General features: G+C 41.3%; 1 protein-coding gene across 2 annotated transcripts in view; it reads left to right on the top strand.

The window, feature by feature from the left end:
• LOC145439840 (organic cation transporter protein-like) overlaps window positions 1–20,441 on the top strand; it is a 63,675-nt gene that overhangs the window by 34,382 nt on the left and 8,852 nt on the right. The window contains exons 1-7 of one of the 2 annotated variants that reach the window (XM_080317480.1): window positions 2,231–2,456; window positions 2,575–2,781; window positions 3,390–3,490; window positions 5,400–5,554; window positions 8,208–8,376; window positions 8,716–8,854; window positions 19,311–19,432. The exons of the other annotated variant lie outside the window; for it this stretch is intronic. Of the exons in view, the coding sequence (XP_080173606.1) occupies window positions 2,280–2,456; window positions 2,575–2,781; window positions 3,390–3,490; window positions 5,400–5,554; window positions 8,208–8,376; window positions 8,716–8,854; window positions 19,311–19,432 (1,070 nt within the window). The 5' untranslated portion in view covers window positions 2,231–2,279. Of the gene's footprint in view, window positions 1–2,230; window positions 2,457–2,574; window positions 2,782–3,389; window positions 3,491–5,399; window positions 5,555–8,207; window positions 8,377–8,715; window positions 8,855–19,310; window positions 19,433–20,441 lie in introns of those variants that run through there. 2 annotated transcript variants of the gene reach the window in all.

Below are 20,441 nucleotides of genomic sequence, written 5' to 3'. Positions count from 1 at the left end.
ATTCTTACATGAGAAAAACTTTATTTTAACGAAATCTGAGCCTATAAAGAATTTCAGTAATTACATCACGCATTATGGTAGAAAATAATTTGAATTTGTTGTAGTACAACGAAAGATACTTCCCCACATTTCGGGTAGAAAGCGTCCGTCCTTGCCAAGCAATTCGTCAAGAAAGGAGAAAGAACGTTCAACAGGAGCAGTTGTTGACCGGCAACACTGAAGTTGAACGTACACTGCTGGTGCCAAACCGTGTTGCATCATTTTGACAATGTTGTCTGCATCACAATTTTTGATCATGCGCTTCTTGATACAAGAACCAATGCCCACGCAGTCTTGCTTCTGTTAGGACATTGCGGTACGTTGAGCATAACAACATGTCAACCTGCTTGTTTCATAGACCGATTATGATTCACAATGAGGGCACAATGGAACGTCTAGAACGGTAGGCCTATGACGTAAGCTACAAGATGTAAAATGTAAAATGTCAAGTTCGCCGATAGTGCAAACATCTACGATACAAACGAAATGCTGGTTGCAAAAAGCTTTTTGACTTGGTACACAATTTTGGTAATTTTTTGACCTAACGCTACAATTTCGATGAAACTTTGACTTATTTTGACATGTAAAAAAATCGCCCCAATCATGAGTTATGATATGCAAATCCCATAGAATATAATAAATCCAGTTAATACGTCACACAAATAGAATCTATCGTACATTTTCAATTTGATTCACCGTATTACTAACGTTTGCCACAGATGCGAGTCTGTAGAAAACCTTTCGGTGAATATGCTAACAATATGATGATGCTGATTCGTGTAATCATGAAGTTCCGTGCCCTAAAGGTTTGTATAACTAAAGTCGCATGCATGTCACTATTGCACACTCTGAGATGAATCTATTTCCTCGTAAAGTGTTTTGCTTCAAATAATTCATGGTAGTGACGTACAGTCAGATTCATGGTTGGAGAGACGCTGGACGCTGGTGGTGATAAACCATTGATTCTTAACCGATGTTCCCTTGATCCCCAACGGTTTTCTGAGCCGCGATCAGGGATTTCAATGGAGGTCGCGACATGTACTCAACTCATACATATTACTTGTGATGACTCGCTGATTTTGAGTATGATTGGATGCAGGCAATTAGGCACGATCAGTAGTCGGACTCTGACTGTTGTCGTGGTGGTTGGATAGTGACATGCGCAGTGGCGTACGCAGTGGAAGAGGAACCCAAATTGATTTTATGTTCATTTCGTCTGTTTGAAAACTGCCCTCTTTCTTGTATGGCTTTGGGCATACTTGGTTTGTTATTACCGAGTTACTGCTGTATATTGTTCACTCTTTATTGACTAATTCGATGAAATCACTCTCGTACCACTGGGGGTACGCGTAACGCAGTGTGGGATACACTTATGTAGACCGATTGAGCATTTGCTGCATTGCCGTAACTTTCCTTTCTCTGCCAGGTAGGCCTATACTCTAGTGATTTGCAGCGATAAATCGGTACGTCCGGCGGATCAATAGCTCCGCGCATTGCGCTGCTTATCATCTTCCGATACAAGCACTGAGTTAAAATCGGTACTCTCACAGCCGAGTAACTAAACATGCTTTTATTTCGCACAGGGTGCTCCGTAGTAGCAATAGTTTGTTAATATGTGTCGAGTGTACTATCGAGCCAACGATCTAGCGAAGGATTGAATAAAATTACGAGTCTATCCTGCCGTTTTCGAAAGATATCTGATTCGTCCATTTGCGGTTGCCTTCTCTTGAAAAATAGGATACTTCTACTGAGGCAATGATTACAACAACATAGTATGGTATTTTTACAGATCGAACTGATGCTAAGCGGGGTCACACGTATTCGTTGCGATCAAATATATTTGTCATATTGTGCACCCAGGAGTAAGACTGAGATCCTAAACCCTAATTGTGGGATAGTGTCTTCGAATATATAATCAAGTCTTGCCAAAAAATATCAGAATACGAGCAAATTGAAAACATCAGTCCATTACTGAGAATCAAGACTTCGTTCCAAATAGTGTGTGCCGAAATACCAGGAAATAATGGAAAATTAGGATGATAGTAACTTGTCTGAATGGAATTTATTTCGCTCTTAAAAACTATCCATAAATTGCTATGCTCCAGCTATAGTTTCATGCACTTGCTCCGAGAATGCAACGACATTATGTTACGAAATCGGATGTCTTACAATCACGATATTTTGTAGTTTATAAATATTTATGTGCGTCTTTGAGTGGGGTGATATTGCTTCACGAGAAAATGGATTTCGAAGAAGTGCTCAATGTCGTGGGACCATTCGGAACCTTCCAGAAAAAAAATGTCGCAGTAATGCTGCTGTTAGTATTTCCTAGTATGATTCTAGAAATGCGGTACGCCTTTATACATCACAATCGGGATTTCCACTGCTCCCTGCCACCGTGGATAAATGTGTCGAAGGTGAGGTCTGCGATGATTGATACTGACTGAACGTTTTGTATTTGAAGGGAATGCCTGAAATTGTGCTATTCTTCGAATGTAACAATTCAAAGATTGGTGTGTTGTGATTTCTTCGTAGAACGATGCTAGCTACGAAGAAATTCTGGACGCGACGATTCCGTGGAAGATGGATTCGTACGGCGTTCCAAGGAGAAGTCGTTGTAAAATGTATGAAGCGGTCGTTGACAATAGTACAGTCCTCAGTGGGAATAGTTTCAATGATACTGCGGAGATCAGTTGCCGGTTCGGCTACCACTTTGATGAGCTCACCTCTGCAACCTCAGAGGTATAGAAGTCTGAATTACGGTATACAAGTATAAACTGCTATTCCATGCAAGAAAGGGTTTTATTGTTATACGTATGAAGATTGTTGCTTACCAAATTCTCAACCAACGTGAAATTCCGACATTAAGAAATCATCAGGGGGACAGCGACTAGAGCGGTGCATGGACCGGAGTCGGACATGATATCCGGTCACATTTCCTTCATTTTTGATCGGAGCCGGATTCTTAGTTTTTTTGTGATACAGCAGGAGTCGTATCGGAGCTGGATTCATATTTTTTTGATATGGCCAGACTCGCAATTGCGGTTATTGATGAGCATGACTACTGTAACTTTACCAACAAAACGCCAGTAGCCGCCAATACAAATATGTGTACATTACAAACCTGTGAATTATCAGGGCGCAGCAGATACCGCAGAACGTGAAGTTATTTAAATTCGTTTGGCACATTCCATATGAATAAAATAAATATGTAGCTGCGCTAATAATAATGTCATTTCAACTGCAGCAAACCGTTAATAGACATTTCCTAAATTTGTTAATACGTGGTTCCGACAGCAATGAATTTCTCATCGAGATCATTTCTGGACTCTGTATTTGTTCTTTACTAGTTTGAGATGGTGTGCGGAGATTCTTGGAAGGAAGCATTGACGGTTACTGTCACAATGATCGGCACGGCGTCAGCACCTCTGCTGGGATATCTCGCTGATAGGTATTATGAGGGCTGCTATAGTTATAATGTATAGTGACACGAGCATCAAACCGTGTATCACAGTGGTCGGCAACCTATGGCTCGCCAGCCACATATGGCTCTTTTGGGCATAAGATATGGCTCTTCGCGAAATTTTTATATTTGTGCTTAATTTATTCATATTGCAGCAACTTGTTATTAAATCTACAGCACGAGTGCACGACCAGTATAATTATTCTTGTGGAAGTAAAAACATGTCTTTGAGAGGTTAATACAGTGGCGTATCCGGGGTTAGGGGCTCCGACCCCCTTTTCATAATCCTCAAATTCAAGTTGCAGTCGCGCTGGCGACCAATATCATTCTTGCATTCGATGTGCCAGCCACGAAATCCTGTTTTGCACGATACGTTGATTGATCAACAAGAGTATGATACGTGGCCGCAACCTGTAATGCAATGCAGTTTTCAAATACACATTGTCTTCCGACCTACGGCGAGAAATGAACTACCGCGGAAGTAACATTCACAATTACAAATTGAAATTACAAACAACGCCATAGCTATCCACTTTCTTGATTGATAACGTATAGCTTTGTAGTCGGTGTTAAAATGTAGGCGTGTGGCGCAACGTTAAGTTACCACAGAATACTTTGAGAATCGACAAGTCGAATCGGAATCAGTGCGACCATTAAATTTGATTAATATCAGTTATTATAAAGTTTATGATATTGACGATGAATTGCGCAATCACCGTGCCTCACCTATGCCTCACCTCTTCCTTCACACTTGATTTTCGAACAATAAATAGGCAATTTGCGTGATATTGGTAGTAAAAATATTCAAAATCTAGTAGACAGGTGAGGCGCTTCGTCACATGCCTCCCCTGACCCCACGTCACTGACACATGACAAATTACAATGGGTATGTATACTGCTGCATAGTGACCATGTTTGGCTCCACCTACGAATCATGGGTCCTGCATTTAAGATAAGCATGATGACTAACTTACGATTTCGTAACCTATTAGACCGACTCTCATCAGGAGCGAGCAACATGTTTCTGAATTACTTAATGTTTTTCGATACAATGCTAATTTTATTTGTACATTGCACACTGCGTAGAGCGAACGTCTCAAAACGACTTTTCATATAACCGGCCTGCCAATTCCTAGTGAGGTCCATTAGAACGCTTCGGGTTTAAATTATTCACATTTTGGTAACAAATATCGTATTATAATGATAGTAGCTAGTTATTTATGTGCTTGTTTCAGCAATTTTTCTAGATGCTTCGACTTAGGATATTATTGTATCGTGTTGTGTGCTTGCTGATGATTGTAGGTATATACTCTTGCAACCGTGGTAAATATCGGCACTGTGGCGACGGCAAATTCCGTTACACGTAATGAGCGTCCTCTTTGCCCATCCATCAACAGATAACTTGTTCTCGCTAGTGAAAATTTTGGGTGTCCGGAAGAAATGATTTTAGTCAATATGTTTCCACATTGGCACAATGACGACGAACATAAATATATATGCTCTGTGCTACTACAAAATTACTCCTGTGGAATATGTCTCACACGACCCATTTGTTGCGCATGAGCTGGTATACACCGACGTTTCAATGGATTCACTCCGATGCATTCGCCATTCTCAGCTACGAAGTGTAGACTAGCGAAGTCTAATAAAGCATAAACGTGATGGGTCAAACTTCAATGCGACACCAGCCTGATCATAACGCTCTACTTATTGCGAACCGCTGCAAATACTGATTTTTCTGTCGGGTCGGTAGAATTTGATTAATGAGCATGAGCATTGATCACACGTTGCATGATCCGAGGCTCCGAAATACAGCATTATTCAGTTTGCAGCCGGATGTACGTTATGAGCAAATGTATACGATGGCGTGTTGATTGTGCAGCACTCTTGTTTACAGATTCGGGAGAAAGCATGTCTACGTGCTTTTCAAAGTCTTGCACATTCTTTTCGCGGGTTTGGTATCGCTGTCGTGGAACTATGTTTCATACGTCGTTTTCTCTGTCATCATGGAAATATGCAATATGATCCACTATGGAGTGGGTTATGTGTTAGGTGGGTTAATAAGTCAGTAGTTATAATGTATCGATTGCATCTTTGGAAATTAAATAATAGCCTTGGTAACTTTCATTTTAGTTATCCGCTATGTTCTCAGTTAATGAACCATGGGGTCGTTTGCCTATTCTCTGGGGCTACGGATATTAAAATGAAATATTACGAGAATACCAAATCAACTGAATGGTATCGGTAGCTCATTTCTGAAAATTTTATTTCATTCTTCAAAATATGAAAACAACGACCTTTTAGGAATGAGAATGCAGCAAGTGAAATATCAAATCAGTGGGAACGTCATTTTAAAGCGCCACTTACTATAACGTAAGAATGTTTTGTGGCCACCACTATGAATATTAAAGGGCCGAATGCATGAAAATCAATAGGAGGGGAGTTTTCCCATCCAGGACAACTACAAGTGAACCGGTAGTGCAGTATGTTAACAGTATACATACATACACACGCTTGGCACGGCCGAATAACTTTAGATCGTTATCAGTATTTGGCTTGGCGCAAGATTTACCACTGCACTACTTAGTTAGAGATAGAATAATCATTCCAAAATACCTATACAAGTTGCTGTACTCTTGATAGACCGAGGACCGGGGTAGACGAGTTTATGATTGCTCAATTGCTGACACTGTCAGATTCCGGAAAAGACCGTGAGTAGGTTTTAGCGAAGGTGTTGACCATTTTCAAATCGAAATTTGGGATCGCGACCATATAAAGTTCGGGAATCCCTGGCCTTGAGGAACTTGGAAAGTTGAAAGTTGCCAGACACGACATATAAAGATTTACATTGTGTGTGCCGGGTGCGGCGCTCTATATTTATTTCGAGAATATGCGGAATTGCTCGAGATGGAGTTAAACTAGAGGATATTCTGGCAACATTCCACGCATCTTTAATCCCGAATGCTTCTTCAAATACCCGCAGATTTCCTCCCAGCGAGAGCGTTAAGCAGCCAATATCGTTTTTCGGCATTCCGCTCTCCTCCTCTTAAACTGTGGTATGTACGGGGATAATGTCTGCTTCAATTTAGGAAAATCTGTATGTTTTCGTTTGATTTTACTTCAGCACGTTCCAGTCCACCATGGTTGAAGGCAGTTTGTTATGGTTTGTCTTAGACTAATGGCATCGTCATCTCAGCGTTCAGATGAACCTAGTCTAGCATTTAAATTCTTCAAAACTGTCGCAACATTTCGGTCTCGCCGAAGTATTCATATTGGAGGTGTCGGGATTCTGAAAAATATCCTATCGTTGTAGGTAGATGACGAAAACCACAACGACAACGGAATTATTCCAAGTAATGGGCTTTAGCCGCAAAATTTCAAATTCCTAATGATAATTCGATCAGAGACAAGCGATCTGCCCTATCGGCAAACTTTTGACAATCAATCCTGCTACATAGGCGGCAAAGACGAGTACATGGCGCCGTTCACTCAACAATAAACATGATGTAGATTCATGTTGTTATTAGGTCTGGACAAATGGAGTAATGGAGCATCTGAGAGTTTTGATTCCGAGTCGATTATATATTATCGGTTGTTCGAGTACCACTCATTATGGCATCATCAAATAATACTATGTACGCGACGACGAAGTAAATGATAAAGTAATATTTATTTTTATAAATTGTTTGAGATTTGCTGTAAACTGTTTTTTTTCGATTTGAGACGATATAGGAGGTCGGTAACTATACCGTTCAAGAATTAATGTTTTAGTAATGAGTATTATTGAGTGATATGCCGCCTCGCATCGAGGCGCCGAGGCTCCCGTAGTGACAAGAAAGTAGCCCAACCTCAATTTTGGTTCAGAAAATAATGAGTGTACCGTTTCATAAGGTGCAAATCAGGTTAACGGCACCTTGTGGAACCACATTTTGCTTTAACGCTCATTCAAATGGGTAAAACGAGTCAATTACACTAATTCGTGTGGATTAACCTTTTCATTCATTCAGTCAAATCCGGAACCAATTTTATCTGTAACCCTATCGATATCGAATGACTCGCTATTATGACCCTCGTGATTTTGACGCAAGCTATTTCCAATGCCTCCATCTTGTGATGGATGACTCGTTATCATGACACTCTCTTTTCCCAAACTCGCTATTATATATGATCTCCTATAAGACTTGCACAGCCTACCAAGTTAGTTGAATGTCAAGATAGCGTAGTGGTGTAATCCACAGCTGCAACACCAATGGGTTGCGGGTTTGAGTCCGACCGGGGTCGTCACCAGAATTCCTGCCTAAGTGTTGGGGGTTTATCTTGGCTTCTCCTCGCCATCGCTTCCGCGTAAGCGTTGTTTCATAAAAGCCTAGAAGTGGACCGTGCTACAAGAAGGCAGCTACAGAATAAAAATTAAGAAATTTAGTTAGTTGGCGGTCAACTAACTAACGGTTTCTCGAATAGTTCTAGTTCTAATTGTAGATTTTGAAAATTGAGTAGTTCTAGTTTTAGTTCCAGTTGCTAGTTTTCAAAAGTAAGTAGTTCTAGTGCTAGTTCTAGTTGCGGATTTTGACAAATTAGTAGATGTAGTTGCAGTTCTAGTTTCGAGTGGAACCTCATTAGCTTTCGTATACATTTCACCAATTGAGTGATCATCATATTGCATAATTCAATTGTTCCCATTTCAATTCGTTTATGATGATTTCAGCGACGGAAACCGTTGGAGTCAAACGTCGTCTCGCAGTCGGAATTGCTATCTTCGTGGTGTATGCAGCTGGTTATATGTCGTCACCGATGGTTTCCTACCTCACTCCTAATTGGAGATGGTACATCCGAGTAATCAGCTTCCTCGGCATTATCTACGTTCCTATCTTATGGTATGGTATCATTACTACTACTACATTATACTATTTTGGCATATCGTCTGTCCCGAAATTACGTCCCTAGTTGTCAGTGACACATACAGGATACACACATTTGAGATAGGAACTTTTTCTCTAGTAATAGAATCGGATCGGTGTTCACACCCCATCACGAAGTCCTCTAAGTTGAATTTCGTTGTGGGACTTATCATGTCAGAACTACAGGCACACTTGCGGGTGCAAATATAATATTGCTCATGCCGTGCGTATATTCTTCCAAACTAAACAATGCCGAGAAAGATAATACTGGATGATTCTGAGATGTGTCGGTTAGTAGTGGTTGTATTTTAAAAGGTATCTTCCGGAATCATTGCGGTGGTCTTTGGTCAGTAAGAAGGAGAAGAAGGCCAAAATCCTACTGAAAAGAATCGCTAATGACAACGGCAAGCAAATAGACGTTGATTCCGTTTACCATCGTTTCCAGGAATTCCAGGTAAGAATTCATTGACCTGTGTTCCAACCTTGGAGTTACGTGAATTTTTATCCCGAATTGTCGTGGATTGTTGCCGGCATAACTCCCGATACTATTCTCGCCTAGTGAGGTAGTGAGGTTTTATCTAAAAATGTCTCTCGTGGGAAATACTAGGTGTGCATGATTGACCAATCTCCAGAAATCCCTGTACCGGCAGTACGTAACTGGGAGTGTGATCTACAGGGAATGGTGCGAACCCTAAAACATTCTGGTTCGTGTGAATGCGAACCTTTTTGAAAGCTTCTGTGTGAACACGAACGTGAACCTATGACGTCGCGTGACGACATATTGCTAAATCGAATCCTAAATTTCCGTAATGTAATGGATTAATGTACATGATAACTAACGACGAGTCAGACCGCACTATGCCGCAACGCTGAAGTACATGCTGACACTTTAAATGTCACCTAATGTATCAACTGGAAAAATCAAATGCTAATGCTATCTTCCGTCGCATTGCCAACAATTCCGACGTGAACGGCTTTGGTTTTTATGATAACAAATAAGGACATATTATCCCGTATGCCTGATAGATTTTTTACATTAGACATCGATGCATTCTATATATCAATTTTGTTGATGTGAATAATTCATTGGTTGACTAAGCACTAAGCACAATTCGCTACTTCTTCTTACAAGTAGTAAGCAGAGGTGGTGTGAACGTGAAGTTCATGTTCGCGTTCTGTGTATGTGAACCTCAGAAATTTAAAGGTTCAAGTTCACAAACGAACCTTGGGAGGTTCTGCAATGTGAACCTTTTTCATATATTACAATTTTCACTTCATCATAACATCTTTGGTTTATATTTATTGCATTTAAACTGGGGGCCACTATATACGCATGGCGCTGGCAGCATAAAAAATTAACACTAAACGAGCATTCACCTTCACAATCTCAAAAATTCTATTGGTTAGTTACCAAAGTTTGCTCGAATATTTAGTGACTCAGTGTTTAGTCAGTGAACGATGCTTGTTCAGCAAATCAACGAAGTTGATATCGTTGTCTTATGTAAAAAAAATCTTGCCGGCGTACGGGGTCAATCTTGATTTCATATGTTTATTGTATCATAAAAACCAAATCATTTCGATTGGGGTGTTGGCTAGGGATGGTGTGAACGTGTGGTTCACGTTCGCGTTCTGTGTGTGAACCTGGAAAATTTAGAGGTTCGCGTTCACAACAGAACCTTGGTAGGTTCTGCACTGTGAACCTTTTTCATATATTACAAATTTAACTTCATTATTACATCTTTGGTTCGAATTTATCACATTTCAACTGCGGACCACTCTATGCATGATGCTGGCAGAATAAAAATTCAACACAGAACGAGCATGCCCCTTGACAATCTCAAAATAGTTACTTGCTTTGTTACAGAAGTTTGCTCGAAATATCCAGCTTTCGGTTGTGAATATTTGGTGACTCTCTGCTGTAGTACTGACGCGCAATCACACAACATCACGAGCGAAATACACTACATGTAGTCAGCGAATGATGCTTATCCAACCAATAAATGCGATTGATATCGTTTTCTGATGTAACAAATATAGCATGTTTACTGTATCATTAAAACCAAATCCGTGCGATTGAGGTGCTGGCTACAGCCGTATAACTTGTGGGGTAATATCTGTAGCAAGTATAGAAACCCCTTTTACACTCTGCTCAATATCAATGCAGCAATAATCAGACGCCGAATGCATTGTCTTGTCTGGCCTAGACTTTTAAGACGTAAGCTCATATTCCCTGGAAAGTCCTCGTCGAAATTATTGACAAAGCGAAGATATTGATTTTATGGGATTATTATAGCATTTCATTGCCTCAGTTGATACATTTAGCGACGTTTAAAACGCCAATATGTACTTCAGCATTGTGGCATTATGTGGCCCGAGTCGTCGCTATAGGTATTGTGTACAGGGTTTTTGAATTAGCAATATGACGTCACGTGACGTCACGACGTTCACGTTCGCGTTCACTCAGAACCTTTCAAAAAGGTTCGCGTTCACGCGAACCTGAACCTTTCAGAGGTTCACACCATCCCTAGTGTTGGCTACTGCTGTATAACTTGCTAATGGGGTAATATCGGTAGCTAGTATAAAAGACCCGTTTTTCACTCTGCTCAATATCAACGTAGCAATACTTAGGCGCCGAATACATTGTCCGGTCTTGCCTAAACCGTTAAGGCGTAAGCTTATATTCCCTTGTAAGTCCTCGTTAAAATTGTTGGCAAAGGGACGGAAGATATTGATTTTCTGTGAATATTTTATCATTTGATTGCCCAAGTTGATACATTTCGCGACGTTTGAAACGTCAATATGTACTTCAGCATTGTGGCATTATGTGACCCGAGTCGGTCGGTATCATGTACATTAATATAGGCTATCAATTCACTGAAATGTAGGGTAGGAATTAGCAATATGAAGTCACGTGACGTCATGATGTTCACGTTCGCGTTCACACAGAACATTTCAAGAAGGTTCGCGTTCACACGAACCTGAACCTTTTCCATGAAAATGTTTCACATTGCAGAACCTACCAACCATATTCTCTGGTGAATTAATTCTATTGCGATTGAAAGTTGAATATTGATTCTTGGTGGCCAGGAGCGTACGATTCCAGTATACTCTCGCTATACTCGACTCGTATCGATGGGATTTATGCTCGATTCAGATTTTAGATATTGAATCAGTATGCCCAACCATGGTAATGCGAAAGTGAGCATCCGATATGCGATATCGTCCATTCTTGGTATATTATATTTATGTGCATAAGTTACGAACATTTATTTTTATCTTACGTATATTGCCTACACCGGCTCTTGCCGATATAGTTTCGAATCACGAGGACATTTGTTAGATTTGTTTAGTCAAATTGTAGGATGATCGGCTTAAACTACGACCCCGAATATAAATCATTAGCATTGAATTTGTACTAACTGCAAACTGTCGCGGCCACGGTGTCCGTACCGCTGGGTGGCGTCGTTTCAATAAGAGCTTTAATGACATTCAATTACTTCCCTATAGCAGTGCTCTTCAAAGGCAGGATTGAACAGTATATTCATATTGAAATGAACCCGAATATTTTCGGCTGACACTCGACAGGGGTAATCGTCACGGAATTCACGAAATTTCATGCTGGTGACGTCATATTTTGTGATACGATTGTTGATATACAGTGTTCTTTCCAATTCTCTACTAGTTGCTGACGATTACCCCTGACGAGAGTCAGCTGAAAATATTCGGGTTCATTTCAATATCAATATACTGTTTAATTGTATATTGAAGTTCTGTACTTCAAGGAAGCTCTTCAAAGGCAGGAGTGTCAAACTCAAACTCGCGTCGCGGGCCGGATTCAAACCTTCAGAACACTTGCGGGCCGGACCAGTCAAATGATTGCAAAACGATACCTCAAAGTCCATGCCATTGTTTTTCACTAGAATACTCAATCATCACCGCTATATATATGATAATTAGGGCAAGTTCATGCAACTTCTGCAACTTTTTTACAGCTTCCGGGAGCTTCATGAATACTCAGAATTTATGTCGTATAATGTTTGAAGTTGTTCGAAGGAATTTTAGATTGCAACTTTATTGTTATCTATGACACAATGACGGGCAAGAGGGGTGGTCAACCTTTTTCCCTTTCACGGCCACTTTTAGACTTCTCATGTAGCTTACGGTCGCATTCCAGGGTATGGTCGAAATGAACAAGCTGGACTCCAAATGCCTATGTTATAGTGTGTATGTCCAATTCCGGTGAACACCGGACTAATCTATACTGATATAGGCTTGCTATACGCACCGAAATCGCGAGTGGTCACTGGTCAAGTGGTCATGTATTGGAACTGTACATTGTCGCGCTAAGCGCGAAAATTTTGTCAGATTTATTACTGACTTTCGTGATTATTATTAGTAGTTTACATATTACTATCAAACATTTATCCTTTCACAACCCATGGATGAGATCAGATTCACCGGTAGAGTTGATGAGGGAGTTTTTTCGAAAATTAAGGGCAATATATACATGATGATGTATCTTCGGGTGGGGTAATTGTTATTAGTCACTTTGTTGCATGCTGTTATTTCTTCACCTCCCATCAGGATTGTCGGTATAGTGAGGAGTACACGATTCCGAGTTGGTATTTCTAGGTGGGGCGAATCATTTTCCTCTGCTGTTCGAATCTGTAATTTGTTTGTTTGTTTTGTGATATTCATGTTGTTTGTCGACTATACTATGGTCATTTACACCAGACCGATATTTTCTATTTGTTTTCCATAACTGCCGGACTTATAGCACGGCCACGTCCAGGCTTTTTGTAAGACACGGCTTACGCGGATGAGGTGGCGAGAAGGAGCCTAGATAAACCTCCAACACTTAGGTATAGAAATTCTGAAGTCGACCTCGGTCGGACTCGAACCCGCACCCATTGGTGGTGCAGCCACAGATTATACCACTGCGCTATCTCGCAACAAGATTAATTAAAATCTATCAAGAAAGCGGGAGGTATTCGTTAATTCAAATTGCAGTCGACGGCCGCCAACACATGCTAATTGAAATGCGTGTCCACGGCCGCAGAAAATTTCTCTCTACGGCCGCAGGTTGGTCACCACTGTGCAAGATAGAAGCTCAACAACCCCAGTCAAGCACGACAGTGCCCTAACTATATGTAAATAGATCGCATTGTGGCGACACCACCCGGCGGCACCACTTTGTTCATCGAAGCGTACAGTGCTTTCTCTTATTTTCATGTCGCTTTATATATGAAGACGTTTGATTGTGCTTTGGTCACATCGCTCAAGTGCTGCTTACAATAAACTTTGCTTAGTTATCAACAAGAGAAATGCCAATTTGGGAAGGACAAGCCTGAGTTCTTGGGTCACATCGTGGACCACTGAGGAATCGAACCCTTGCCCACCAAAGTAGACGCAATCACACAATTTCCGTCGCCCAAAACCCTCAAGGCTCTGCAAGAATTCAATGGGATGATTAATACTATCACAGATTCATCCCTGTAATTGAAGACATCATTAGACCGCTTTATCGTGCGCTGGTCGCAAGCCACGAAACTTAGTCTGGGGTCGCGAGCTAAAAAAGCTTTCAATGCAGCGTAGGAAGCGTTAACCAACGCAACAATGTTGCACCATCCAAGAAGCGCTGCTAAAACTGCCGTTACTGTCGACTTCACAAACGGCAGTTGGGGGAGTCCTAGAACAACTGGTCGACGGGGAATGGTGTCTCCTGACCTTTTTCAGTCGGCAGCTTCGTAAGCCGGAGACAAAATACAGTGCTTTCAACCTAGTACTTTTGGCGCTACATTTGTGCATCAGGCATTTCCGATATTCCCTAGAGGGACGCCCGGGCACAGCTTTCACAGACCACAAGCCACTCACCTACACATGCACGAAACTTTCGGAGCCTTTGTCAGAACGACAACAGCGGCACCTTTGCGCAACTTCTGAATGTACCACTGATGTCCAACACATCAAAGGAAAAAGCAACGCGGTCGCGGACGCACTTTCGAGACCAACGATCGCTACTACCGGCCAACAGCCGACGCTTTTAGATCTAAACCACGAAAACTTAGCTAAAGCCCAAGAAACCGACGAGGTACGGGCTTATCGCACGGCGGTTACAAACCTACAGTTCAAAGACATTCCCATCGGAAACTCGGCAGTCACGCTGCTATGCGATATCTCTTGCGGACAACCTTGTCCTCTGGTTCCTAAACCTTGGATAAGTAGAGTTTTCGAAACAATTCACGGTTTGCAACACTCGTCCATTCGCATAACGAAAAAACTCGTGAGCTCGAAATTCGTTCGGCACGATATGCAGAAAGAAGTGGGGTTGTGGGACAAGCAATGCCTGGCGTGCCAGTGTTCAAAAATACATCAGCGTGTCTCTTTGCCGGTTCAAGATTAACCAACACCCTCAGCGCGCTTCAGCCATATAAACATTGATCTGGTGGCCCCTTCACCTCAATGCCAAGGCAAAACGAACTTACTCACAATAATAGTCGACCGATACACGCGTCGGCCAGAAGAGATCCCAATTGAAAACTCCACAACTATCACGTGCGCCAAGGCGTTGATATTCCATTGGATTTCTAGGTTTGGTGTTCTTTACCATCTGTCTTCCGATCGTGGGGCCCAATTTACATTGGAATTGTGGTCAGCAATCAATCAACTTTTAGGTGTCTCTTCACCGCACTACATCCTTCCATCCACAAGCAAATGGTTTGGTGGAACGGTTTCACCGACATCTGAAAAGTGCGTTAATGGCTCGATAGACCGATGCAAACTTGGTGGACCACCTTCCGTGGGTTTTGCTCGGGATCCGGACCGTTCCCAAGGAAGATCTAAAGACTACATCAGCCGAGCTGGTTTGCGGGACTACACTCAGCGTACCTGACCCGTTTATCTTCCCGGAAGCCACACAATGAGCAGAAAAGTTAATGCCATCGCTGCGAGAAACGCTTCGCAAGTTACTGCCTACATCAATGTACAAGCACGGCAATAGAAGAGTATGAATTCCAAATTATTTGACAGATTGCAGTTACGTGCTCGTGCGGCGAGATACACAAAGACCTCCACTTACGAAACCGTATGACGGCCCCTTCAAGGTCATCGAAAGGACCACAAAGACATTAAAGCTTCAAGTTGGGGAAGCGAAGAAACGATTTCTATCGACTGTTTGAAACCGGCGCACGTTGACCTCTCCATGCCAGTTCTAGTAGCTCAACCAAAGCCGCGAGGAAGACCACGACGTCACACTCGGCCTCCGCAACGTTACCAGCCTAAGTGCCCGCTTCTGGAGGGGCTCTGTGGCAACACCATGAGGTGACACCACTGTGGTCATCGAAGCGTACAGTGCTTCCTCTTATTTTCATGTCGCTTTCTATATAAAACCGTTTGATTGTGCTTTGGTCAGTTCGCTCAAGTGCTGCTTACAATAATCTTGTTACCCGCTCGAGCATGATAGATTCACTGTCGTTTGAATTTGAGGTCCTCCCCTCCTTGACGGATGCCCATGCGAGACAGCCAAAAGCTCCTTTATCACTGGGACACCTTTTCAGGCAATTCATTTTGTTAAAGTCGCCAACACTAAGTTTTCCTACAATGTCTTGGTGCAAGTTTGTAGATCTTGGGTGCTGTATTTGACTTTCATTATACGGGTTATCGCTTTGCTGCGTGGAGTTCTGCGGATAATTATTTTGGCATTTGCGTTATTTTCTGGCTGTGTACCGCAAAAAGTGTAATTTTCGGCGGTCTCACCAGGACGTCCGTGAAATGAGAAAGTATCAAATTTGACAGCTCTGCAGCCCTGCTGCCATGTAGGTTTTAAACCTAAAGAACACAAAAACGTATGCATTAACGATTAGATAGCGAAGAAAGAAAAGGAGCAAGCAGACACCATGCAAATCTGAAGCTGTTTGGTCATTCAACAGAGCCTTTTGAGTATCTCAAACCCTAATAATTCAAGAAAATATATAAATGCAACTTTACACTGAAACTTCTGTTAAAATGAAGTGCAACTTTATAACGATTTTAGTGCAACAAAAACTTACCCCAATGATGATATATTACAGTACACCACGGGCCATATCAACACCTTTATTCGCAAACGATGGAATTGGCAAAATTACGATGATTGGCCGGTAGAATAGTTGTTTGAATCGCTATACAAGCGATTAAACCATAAACGAAAACGTTGAAATTTGGTTCATTTATTATATCGCGATTCGGGTTTCGCTGTTAAGTTCATAGTGAAAAAGGATTGCTCATCCATCCGTGTAAGTATGGTTGCAAACAAAAATAAATTTAAAACAAACATGTTTAAAACAAGGCTCTTGTTTCAAACACGTTTTTATTGTTTTTTTCTTCTTCTGAGCCATGACATCAGGAAAATTCAATTGGGACGTAGTTTGTGACTAGTGGATCAGCATTGACTATTGAAAATATAGAGTAAATATAGCTCCTTTGACAAAATATCAACGTACTATAGCTGGTGAACCGACTATTTGAGGGTACCAACCATCCCATATCGTATACCTTGGCTATATCGCGTGGTGATCGTCCGTAGGCTCATACAACACGTTTTGATAAGTATTTATACCATTATGGCATAATTATACAACTTGAAAAAACACATTTTTGTTTTTTTCAAAAATACCTTTGTTCAAAACGATTTTTAATACATGTTTTAAACAACCATTTGTTTTAAATGCACCCTACGTGTTAACGGTGTCTTATAAAAACCCCAGAAGTGGGTCGTGGTACAAGTCGGCATTTACGGAATCAAATACAAGGATATCGGTTTGGCGGAAATGACCATTGCAGTCGACAAACACCATTGATACTACAAACAGCCAATCAAACCGATATTTAAATTATATTTATGTAATTAATATATTTTCCACATCACCATCCTTTACCGGTTTGTAACTGACGTTTTGACGTCTGAGAATAACTACTTTTTATTACATTTTTCCATACGACTGTGAACTCACTGTGTACTTTTTTGCCTTCTCGGAATTGGGTGTCAATGGCACGAGTTGTTGCTAATTGTGACTACAGCGTAAATGCAGCGCCACTGTCGGGTGGTTAAAATGCGGCCTATGCTCATACTCGACATTTGCTGTCTTCAGGGATTATCTAATAGACTTATTTCCAAGTAAAGATCTCAACATTTGTTACAAAAGTGCTTGATAATACAGCCACTTTTCGGAATCGCATCGGGGGGCTGGATGGTACGTCTGGCGGGCCGGATACGGACCGCAGGCAGTATGTTTGACACCCCCGTCAAAAAGGTGTACCATAATTTTTAAAGGGTGTACCACTCGGGTGGGGTGTACTGGGGAGTACCAAATCCGCATTACAATTGACCGATGACTAGCTATCTCAATAGATATAGGCAACCTCATGCTCCAAAAGAGGTAGACCAGATGTGCAATATCGTACCATGTTCAAATATATCAACTGTAAGTAGCTTGCAAATTATATTCTATTACTGATGTTTCTATGCTCATCATTTAACTGTCGTTAATGGACTAATTGGTTCATTTTGAGGTAGAACATGATCAAGTTCACAGCTTGCGTTCAGCTTGCGATATCCATCCACGATAATTATCGAGGAATTCAACAAGATAGTTCCTACATATCGAATTGGTAGTTCTTGTCGGATGCTTATAAATAGCGCACGGTCCAAAATTGCAGGGGCATAGCCTGGGGGTAGACGTTGAGAACTACTGAGTTAGATGGTGGTCCGGTAACCTCGAACCATGATCACTATTTAGCATTTCCTATACTTTGCAGTCTTGCTCATCCGCATTTCGATTAGGCACGGGGTGGCCAACCTGCGAACGTATCATTGCATGTATCGTAAAACAATCATTAGCCTATGCGATCTTTCCCACATATTTAAATTACACGTGTCGTCAATATGCAATTTGGATTGGTACTAAAATATTTCAGAGATTTTATTTCTAATCAAAAAAATTTCTTCACGCTCAGTGCGACATAGAGTTTTTATTTTTGATATAATAGTGTCCTTGCAATCGGCCATACCGTAGAAATGCGAACTGCAGTGGAAAATGATGAGCCCCATAAATAAATACCAAGCTGGAATCGTGTGTGTCTCTCGAATGAAGTTTTTCTGGTACATTTAGGCGATTCCAATATATTTTGACTATACCGACAATTATGATGGGAGGTCAAGGAATAACAACACGCAACAAAATGATTCCTAAAAACCGGAAGATGCATCATCATTAATTTTGTGGCCAAATTTTTCGAAGACACCCCTTACATCAGCTCTACCGATTAATCCGATCACGTGGGTTGAGCATAGATAAATACTTTACAGTAATATGTGAAACTACCAATATTATCGACTGAATTCCTTCACGGATAAATTTTTCGCACCCGGCGCGACGAGAACACTAATCCTATTATCTTTTCAACAAGAATAATCGCGATTTTGGCGCATATGTCCTTAACATGCTAGGGTGTTCTGCTACTACAATTAGAAATTCATAAATTCAAGGTATGTCTTAAGAAAACAGTGATGACAAAGAGCACCACAAGTGCTAGCTGGGTGCGAAGTTCCCAGTACTCAATTTAACTGGAATATTTCTGTCCCTATAGGCCATTACAAGTCTTTGCTGAAAACGGTAGTATGCTATATATGTATAATCGAAAGGTAGCCGTGAATAGCAAAAAGGTCGAACACCCCTGGATGACGCGTACTACGGAATCGGTGTATTATGCGGTCACGGGTGTACGGATTTTGGGTAAACGTTAAAAGGATGTACCACGACGAAAAAGGTCGTAGAACAATGCCCATAGCACGAATAACATGATGGACACATTTCAGCCAACTATGTTACTCAGAAAGAGTACTGATCTCTAAAGCAAATCTTGATTTTCAGGCCGGCAATAAGGGCGAAGAAGTCCGAATAGGCGTTGACGACTCAAAAAAGGAGGCATTTTACTTTTCGCAATGTCGGGTTCCCACCATGCGTAAGCGATACCTTGTAATATGCCAATCTTGGTAAGTTTGCGTTATTGTATTTATGCCAGTTTTAGGTCCCTATTGAGACGGGAGGGAAAGAAAGAAATGATTTAAAATTACCACTACAGAAATATTTAAAAAAATATCATTTTTGGACAACAACAACTCCGGCGAAGCAGTTACCGGATTAGTTCCCACCAGGATTGTCATGTCCTGGATTAGTGCACCAACCTTCTTTCCTTCATTCCCCACCTCTGAATAATTCCGAGTCTTCATCCCGCACATCCTAAACACCCTCTATCCAACCCTCCAAAACGATCCTTCAAATAACTTTGAACGATTTCTTATAGTAACGACTTGATATTGGTGCAGACGCCCAAGAATCGATAATGATACCGATATAGGGTGTAGCCTACGATACACCCGGTTGAAGAGCCCTGTGATATTCCATCATCTATTTGGCGAAGAGTTAGTAGTTATAGTAGCTAGTAGTTCTACATATATGTGAGACATAGAATTTTCCGTTGAAGGTGTCATTAACTCAATATTCGGTTCACTCAATTAATTGTGAAGCAATCTGTAATTCAATCATCTTGCAAAATGCCACGGCTTGAATAATGTTTCGAATTTCGAAAATTTGGCATTACCTTGTGACTTGACTCATGACCAATGCTCCCTCTTATTTTTGACGAGTCTGCGCACACTCACCAACACACTGCGCGGACCCCAGGACAACTGTGTAACCACCAGAAAAAAGGTCCACAATTCGGATTTTTTGTGCGCAACTTAGATTTTCTGTGCTCAGAGACAGTGTCAGCACTGCGCATTTGCGCATTTGCGCAGCTTAGAAGGAACATTGCTCATTCGAATTGGCTTGTGATTCGAAGGTAGTGACTTGATCCCAATGCTACTGAACATATCCATATTCCATGCCGAAATTTCATTCGACATGATACCATACTTCCATACCATACTATGCCCTGTTTCTTAGCGCGATGTACCGAACAAAAGCTAGTTGCTGACGATTACCCTTGACGAGTGTTAGCCG

The sequence above is a fragment of the Botryllus schlosseri genome, chromosome 5 (genome assembly GCF_051294905.1).
Source record: "Botryllus schlosseri isolate E-star chromosome 5, Bs_hap1, whole genome shotgun sequence".
NCBI classification, from domain to species: domain Eukaryota; kingdom Metazoa; phylum Chordata; class Ascidiacea; order Stolidobranchia; family Styelidae; genus Botryllus; species Botryllus schlosseri.
This window is presented reverse-complemented; position numbering and strand designations above follow the sequence as displayed.